The following is a 9,326-nucleotide window of genomic DNA, read 5'->3' as shown; positions in this document are numbered from 1 at the left end:
ATTTAAATATTAGTGCAATTAATAATTAAAAATTTTATTTTAATAGTTACAAGTTTGTCCAAAACGTGTTTGCATTTCAACTGTGACATCACGTACAGATCTTTTCAAACGAAGTCCCGATAAAGTTCCTCTGACTGATTTTTTTGGTAGTGTACGTAAAGTTGAGTTAACTCGTTCAACTCTTTCATTACCTCCACTAATAGCAAAAAACCTAACTATTGAAAAGTAAGTTGTAATTATAACTTATTATTAAACTACCATGCAACTTATGTGGCTTTATTTTGTGAAATTTTGAAATAATGCATTTTTGCAATATATGAAATAATACAAAATAAAATTTTGAAGTATACACATACATGGCCAATTCTAAGCTTGTGAGTGCCCTTTGCAAGATGACAGAACTTGAGGGTTGAGTCATATTGCCTATGAATGCAGCATAACAATAATAATAATAATAATTATCATTCTACGGCAAGCACACAAACAACATAGAAACATACACATGGCATATATAGACTACAGAAAAGCATTCGACAGTGTTCCACACAGTTGGCTGTTACATATTCTACACATGTACAAAATACATCCATCACTCATTGCATTCTTCCAAAACATTATGCAGCACTAGAGAACAACACTACATCTCAGGGTTAGTAACACTTCCATACAAACAAACCAAATATTCAATAGGCGAGGAATTTTTCAAGGAGAGTCCTTGAGTCCTCTCTGGTTCTGCTTAGCCCTGAATCCATTGTCCAACATGTTAAACAACACACAATATGGCTACAATATCAGACATAAAAAAACAACACGGTTTACACTGTCACATCTCATGTGCATGGATGACATAAAATTTTATGTATCCACACAAAAACAACTTCAATTCCTAGAAATCACACATTTATACACCAAGAACATACAAATGGTGTTTGGCCTAGACAAATGCAAAATATCTCACATAGAAAAAAGGAGTCCTGAAGAAAGATTTTGCACTTGGAAATGGAGATGTTATTGAATTCATGGAAGATGGTAAGTTCTACATGTATTTAGGATTCCAACAGACCAAAGTAACAGAACATGCACAAACAAAGCAAAGATTAATTAAAGAATACCAAAGTAGTTAAATGCTATTTTCAGAACACAGTTAAAGCAATAAACACATGTTGTCCCATTACTCACATACTCTTTTGGAGTTATACATTGGACTCACACAGATCTTGTGCAACTCAAAAGGAAAACAAGAATAACACTTACTAAGCATAAACAACATCATCCTAAATCAGCCATAGAAAGATTAACCCTTCTATGTAAAGATGGTGGATGTGGCCTGATTGACATAGTTAACCTTCACTACACAAATACAGACACTGCGAAAGTTTTTCTACAAAAAGCAAGAAACATCACAGTTACATAAAGCACTAACTCTAGCAGACTTAAATAACACACCATTAAATTTACACTCACAACATATGGACATGACACAAAATATATAAAAAGCATAGATACCATTAAGCAATTGTGGGTTCAAAAGGCATTCCATGGCAGGCATCTTTATGACCTGGGCCAAAATTTTGTTGACAAAATTGCATCAAACAGTTGGTTAGCTTGGGGATGCCTCTTTGGGGAGATGGAAGGATTCATGATTGACATACAGGATCAGGTCATAAATACTAAAAACTACAGAAAACACATACTCAAAGATACAACACTCACAAATGACACATGCAGAAAATGTCACATCATGCCAGAAACTATACGACACATCACTTCTGGCTGCAAACTCTTGGCACAGACAGATTACTTGCATAGACACAATCAAGTAGCAAATATAATACACCAAGAGCTTGCAAACAAACACAAATTATTAGACATCCACAAACCATACTACAAATACAATTCCACAGACAGTATTGGAAAATAACACGCACAAAATGTACTATGACAGAACCATAATCACAGATAAAACAATTTACCACAACAGACCAGATATCACACTCATTGACAAACACAATAAGATCACATACATTATAGGCATATTCATTCCAAACACACAATGTAGAGAACACGTGCACTGAAAAAATCAGCGAGTACACAGAATTCGCCCAGGAAATAAGGCAACTGTGGAGGATGGATAAGGTGCTTTTTGTACCTGTTGTTCTTTCCTGTACAGTTATCATACCACACACACTACACAAAAGCCTGGGCACATTACAATTGAATAAAAACACATATATCACACTACAGAAGGCCACTGTATTGAATACGTGGCATATTGTTAGGAAATTCCTGAATACAGACACACACACACTGACACAGTTTTTTAATTTTTGTTTTGTTTTGGTTACTATGCCTTGACTCTGGTCTAACATAGTACACAGCCACTGGTGTCAACTGAGTATAACTCACTAAACCCGACATAATAATAATAATATATGACAAAAATCACTTTAAATCAATTTTTTATGAGTATTTTTTTATATTAGAATAGATGAGATAGGGATATCCAGCTTTAATAGATATATTAAACACAATGATCTAAACTAATTGTAGTTACCAAAAACAATTATTATTCACAGACCACAGAGTTTTGCCCTGGGCAAGTAATAAAATGTGCTTAATCAGAAGGGACTTATTCTCAAACTCAACATTATTTCTTTAAATGCTCAAAGTCCAGTCAACATGGTCAAAATGATTTTCTATATAAAATGATATAAGGTGCAACACAAAATCTTAGCTAAATAACATTAATTGCTTAAATAGTAACTTATACTTTGACTTATGTGACTTTAGGCTCTTGTACAGTTTCTCAAAACCATAAATTAGCCTACATGAGATTCCCTTCCCAACTGTCATCAGCTCCCTCTTTCCACTGAATTCAAAATGGCTTCTGTCACAAAATCCCCACAGAAAAACAAAATTAACATAAATCCATTCAAGACTATCAGCCACTCTGACGCACTCACATTCATATTGAATCAAGCTACATTAAGGAAAGTTCATTGTCTCATTCAAATTGAAAGCAAAAAGTACTCTTTGATTTCTGCAATGTATCACTAACCTCAAACATCTGCATCAGATAAATGTATATTTTAAATAGCATGTCATTGTTATAAAGAAAAATAGTTATAACCAAAATATGAATAAACTACCATTAATTTAAGAAATGAAAATATTAAAAAACAATTCAATAATTAGTCTAAATCAATAAGGATAACCAATTAGTATGAAAAAATATATTAATTAACCTATCCAATGTTGAAATTCGTTCAAATTCTGGCAGGTCCTTAAGTATCCTCTCATGGTCGTGCCAGTGCTGCCAGCTAAAACACGCACACCAAGAAAAATAATATTGGAGTAGTCCAAGACGTAGCCAAATATTTGCAGTGTTACAGCACTAGTGGAAATTTAAATTTGCCGACTGGAACACTTTCGGTTAACCGATGTTTTGGTTGATCGATATTTGGATAATCAATGCTCTACTGTATGATTAAAAATTGCAGTTTGTCATTGTGACAATGTCAATAAATAATTGCTTGTTCATATTGTTGTATTTTGACTTATGTATGATTGAAGTATTAATTTTTTTCATTTTTATTTTCAGGTCTCCAAAAAAGTTATATCAACATAATTATAAATATGTACCTCAGTTTCCTGTTTAAATACATAAATACAGATAATCAATTTTTCTTTTGAATATATTTTTATGTATTGTAAAACTTAATTTATTGTCAAGTTTTTTGGTATTATATTTTTAATATTATCTATAAATACATTTTTATAAATGTAATATAAGAACTGACAGTATAATCTGTTAAACCCAACAAACTATGTTGCTTTTGATGTGATGTCAGAGGTGATTAGTATGATCACATCACTATTTTCCTTCAATGATCTGGCAATGTTGCCTCTTGTATATCACAAGGGACAGGATATCATTTGTGACACAGTTCTAAAGAGCCAATGAACATTTCATCTACCCCTCTATGAACTATTGCTTGGTAGTTTGCAAAATAGTGACAATCAGCAATGACAATTTTTAATGTTAGCTTTGGCTGCTTCCATTTGTTTCCTATTTGGCAGAAATTTAATAAATAAATGAAAATGGGAACCCAATAGAGAATGGATTCACTGTTGTGATATATACATAACATTTATAATTTCCATAAAATCAATGAAATTATTTATATTTTTACATTTAGAAAAATCTGTCAAACAGCTATCTGTTTTGTAATCCCAGCATGACAAAGCTATTGCTGAAACAAGACAAAGGTCACAGCAAAACATGTGCAAGATTTGTTTATAGCTTACAATGTTTGTTCCTTTCTTGCAAACTTTCAAATGCACATGACCATCTCCCAATCATCACTTACAAAATCCAACATGTTTGATCCAAAAGTTGTTGAAGGAACCATCTACTTTCTGTCAAAGAATATGACATAGAGTGACATTGAGTAAATGACCTTGCAACCTATGATCAAACCTACAATGATTGAAAGAATTTTGTTTGGCATTGCCTTCAACCAATTTGCTTCAATATCAACTAGTTTGCACCAGGCTTAATAGTACTAATAATAAAAATACATAAAACAAGTTTATAGAAAAATAATATAATAAAGAATATAATAATTTATTTATTTATTATAAATTATTACCTTTTTAAATATTAAATTGTTAAAAAAATAAATTTGATTAGTATTAATTATAGAAATGATATTATTAATTATAAATAATTAATAAANTAACCTAACCTATTCTAATAATTTGATTGGTAATAATTATGGTAATTTATTAGAATAGGTTAGGTTAGGTTAGGTTAGAACGTGCGTCTCCACTGTTTCCTTTCTTTTGTTTGCTGGAATCAGATGAGCCGCCATTACAGTATACGTATCTGGACTTTAACCAAATAAATATTTAATTTATCCAAAAAGGCTGTTTATTAAATCAATAAAATATTGTATTGAATTTGAATGTATTCTATAGTTATAATTATTTATATTTTTGTTTTATGAAAATAAATATTTCAATCAATAATATATTTATTAAGTTCATTGCTTCGATAAGACGCGTTTTATAATAATATATTTGAATAATTGTACTGAATAAAATCTCAAAATCAAGAACTATAAAATTGTTTTTAATGACTATTTATAGTTTGCTGAAATATTTGTTGTTATAAAATGCATATATAAAAACACTAGACTTTCTTTACGTTCGCAGGATACGAAAAATAGCGAAGTTGCGGTCGACGTTCACGTTTTACAGATGATAACGTCGGCCGCAACCTGGCTAATGTTATTTGTAAGCCATAAATATTTTTTATGTCCATTGACAGAATATAGTTTTTAAGTTATGTTAATTACGGTTTTAAATTTAATGTTTTATGTAAAAAATATGACAAAAATTATATAAAGTTTCTATTAATTAAAGTACTTTTGGTTGACGAACAGTCTTGTTTTATTGATTTTTATTCATATATTTTTGTTTTTCATAGAAGGGTGAAGGCTTGTATTTGTGAATGTCCTAGATCTCTTCTAACTTCTCTAGGCCTGCCACTGGTAATTAATGAAAATTAAATAGGAACAAAATGTTAAAATATTTTAATGAAACAATATTATAAACGTTAAAAATGTTTTTGTTTTATTCAAATTTCAATAAATTATTGTAAATTGAGTTAGTATTGAGATTTAAAAATCTTACATTTAAAAGCATTTTGATTTATACAGTATTTACTCAATTTTCACTTTCAATCAGATTTGGTTTAGTCTCAGATAGGACAGTGTTTTTATCATGTTAACATCTAGAAATATCTAGTGAAATGTTTCATTTTTCTTTCTCTTTACCACAAGTCCATAACGGATATCAATGTTTTCTCTATAGGATTACTTTGTTTCATGCAAGCATTTATATCTTGGAAGCAATACATGGAGATCTTAAGGATAACCAAAAATAACAGAAAACATACTTTCTATTTTTATCCAGCATAGAAATTTAATGAATTAAAAACTGTTTCAATCTCTATTTTATAGGTCTTCCTCAGTTACAAATTAGAATAACTTAAGAAATTGAATGATTTAACAGAATTAAACATATAACTAATATTGGATGTTGAAAAGAACAAAATAAAAATACAAATCTTAGGATTCCATTTTCCCTTACTTCCAATTTTTCTTGAATTTTTGGTTCATAACTCCAATCTTTCCTGTCCAATTTCTTTTCACACTATTTGATTTTCGTGTCTTATGTTCTTTTCAGGCACATAATAAGTTTAGTATGAAGATTGGTGAACATGGTTGAACAGTTATAATAATAAGAAAGTTTTTCAGGATATGACACCAGTCGGTTGTACGCCCAATAATGATCTATGGCCACATATAAGAAACTGAAATTTATACAGGTAAAAGGATGGCAGTAGCAATGTTTTATAATGCAAGGAAAGAGAGCACATAATAATTTAGTTTTGTAGTTAATAGATTTTACATATAGACAAAGCAAGGATGTATAATAATAAAAATTATATCTAACAATATAATTTTTGCCCTTATAAAAATCCTTTAGATTTTTACTAAATTTTTATTATTTTATATGTAAAGTTTTAATACTTTAATGTTTAACAGTTCATTAGTTAATTCGTTTCTTTTATTCGTCCAAATATGCCGTAGCAGTGCCCGCTCTATGGGCGAGCAACCCGGACATTTGTCTAGGGCGCCATTTTGGCTGTAAGTGTGAGAAAAATATTGATGTGTTAAATACTCAATTAATAGAAAATTTTACGTGTCGATTTTTTCGTTCTCTAAAAATTTACGGTGCGTATCGTATTTATATTGTTTATGTCTAAAAGCTAAAAATATTTACGCTATTATTGAAAAATTAACGCAGAATTTGTAAAGGACAATGCTTGAACTTGTTTGAACATGCATATACTTCTCTGAACAGAATAGCATTAACACGCTAGCAGAGCGCTACTTCAGATTGTGTTTGAACATGCATAGACTCGCTTATACTTAACTCTAATTATAAAAGAGCGGTTTCATTACACAATAGCGTTATTCTTGCTATTACGTCGGTAGTGATAAAAGTGGAAGTTCATAAAATTCACTTAAGTGCGATTTCTTAATTTTTAAAGGTAAGTACTGTACTGTACTTCTATAATTAAGCTGTTGTTTAGTTTGATAGATAATAGATACTAGTTTATCGTAAATCGATTATCGAATCAAAACAATGAAGGCGTTTTTAAATAGATGGTTAAAGTCCAGATACGTATACTGTCATGGTGGCTCATCTCTGATTGCAGCAAATAGTGGGGACGCACGTTCTAACCTAACCTAACCTAATTTATTCTAATAATTTGATTGGTAATAATTATGGTAATTTATTAGAATAGGTTAGGTTAGGTTAGGTTAGAACGTGCGTCTCCACTGTTTCCTTTCTTTTGTTTGCTGGAATCAGATGAGCCGCCATTACAGTATACGTATCTGGACTTTAACCAAATAAATATTTAATTTATCCAAAAAGGCTGTTTATTAAATCAATAAAATATTGTATTGAATTTGAATGTATTCTATAGTTATAATTATTTATATTTTTGTTTTATGAAAATAAATATTTCAATCAATAATATATTTATTAAGTTCATTGCTTCGATAAGACGCGTTTTATAATAATATATTTGAATAATTGTACTGAATAAAATCTCAAAATCAAGAACTATAAAATTGTTTTTAATGACTATTTATAGTTTGCTGAAATATTTGTTGTTATAAAATGCATATATAAAAACACTAGACTTTCTTTACGTTCGCAGGATACGAAAAATAGCGAAGTTGCGGTCGACGTTCACGTTTTACAGATGATAACGTCGGCCGCAACCTGGCTAATGTTATTTGTAAGCCATAAATATTTTTTATGTCCATTGACAGAATATAGTTTTTAAGTTATGTTAATTACGGTTTTAGCTTATTTAGAACAAGGATAAATCTTTATTTTTTAAAAATATTATTTTATAGTTTACATTGTTTAATTTGAGTTACGTGCGTGCCTCTTCCAGAATGTTTAACGGTCAAAGAAAACTGTCTCGTTATCAGTACAAAAAAGAAGGCTGGAAAAGGAAGCCGAAAGGCAAAAACAAGCTGGCGTGTTAAGAAATTATATCCAGAGTTGTACCAAAACAAATGACGACTCTGAGAATCCAACATCAAGTCCGGTTATAAAAGAAAATACAAAATCGTCAGAGGATGATGATGACAAACAAATGGACGAAGTTTCTAAATCAATTGGAACTGACGACACTCTGACTCTATCATCACCAGATGAAAGCATTGAAAAAATTGACACCAACATGACTCCCACAGAAAGCATTCTACAAACTTTGAGTACAGATCAAGCATTGTGGCCAAGAATTTTAGGAGACACCGAAAGAAGTTTTTTAGTAAAACAAGGTCCACCTAAACCATTGCATAATTACAAATTTCCTACCAATGACACTGGTCGACATTTTCGTGTGAATTATTATACAGTACACGAATTTTAAGCAATGGAGAGCAAGTTTTACGAGACTGGCTAGCGTACTCTCTTTCCCAAAACTGCGTTTATTGTTTCTGTTGCAAAATTTCCGGCTGTGTAGTTCCGGCTTTCAAAGGAGGGTTTTAAAAGTTGGAAACACCTCGGCGAAACTTTAAAAGAGCATGAAATTTCCAAAAATCATATTCAGGCCCAAAAATCATGGCTAGAAATGAACCTAAGGTTAAAGTGTTGTAAAACTATAGATGCGGCCTCTCAAAGAATTATTAATGCCGAAACAAATCATTGGAACAAGGTGCTTCTAAGAATCGTAGCAATTACTAAAATGCTAGATAAAAGTGGTCTGGCTTTTCAAGGTACAAGCGACAAGTTGTTTGAGTATAAAAACGGTAATTTCTTAAAAATAGTTGAGTTGCTATCTCAATTTGATCCCATTATGGAAGAGCAGGTCCGTAGAGTGCTAAAAAAAAGAAGAGACTAAAGCTCACTATCTCGGAAAAAAATATACAAAACGAGATAATATCAATAGATCTGCTGCATCAAAGTGTAAAGTCTCATATTATTGATGAAGTAAAAAATGAAAATATTTTTCTATAATTTTATACTGTACTCCTGACATTAGTAAGTAGAGCAAATGACTCTTGTAATCAGATATGTTTCAATCAATAAATTTGACGCTGATGTTGAAATTAAAATTAATGAAAGCTTTTTAGGCTTCTTACCAGTCGAAAGATCCACAGGAAAACAAATGTCTGATATTATAATTGGAGAACTTAATGACTTGGGTTTAAATTTGCAGGATATCAGAG

At 30.7% G+C, this 9,326-nt stretch overlaps 1 protein-coding gene and 1 pseudogene across 1 annotated transcript in view; both read left to right on the top strand.

Annotated features, from left to right (window-relative positions):
• The window catches only part of LOC111633233 (GPI-anchor transamidase-like), a 26,000-nt gene extending 22,341 nt beyond the window's left edge, over positions 1-3,659 (top strand). Inside the window, exons 8-9 of the mRNA XM_023377770.1 lie at positions 47-225; positions 3,602-3,659. Coding sequence (XP_023233538.1) covers positions 47-225; positions 3,602-3,659 — 237 coding nt within the window. The remainder of the gene's footprint in view (positions 1-46; positions 226-3,601) is intronic.
• Positions 3,660-8,248: 4,589 nt separating this feature from the next.
• On the top strand, positions 8,249-9,083 carry LOC111633229 (annotated as a pseudogene).
• The last annotated feature ends 243 nt before the right edge of the window (positions 9,084-9,326 follow it).

Source organism: Centruroides sculpturatus, unplaced genomic scaffold (assembly GCF_000671375.1).
Source record: "Centruroides sculpturatus isolate CEXI.00-Female unplaced genomic scaffold, Cexi_2.0 scaffold818, whole genome shotgun sequence".
In the NCBI taxonomy this organism is placed as follows: Eukaryota; Metazoa; Arthropoda; class Arachnida; order Scorpiones; family Buthidae; genus Centruroides; species Centruroides sculpturatus.
The sequence above is the reverse complement of the archived record's forward strand: the minus strand, read 5'-3'. Positions and strand labels throughout refer to the sequence as shown.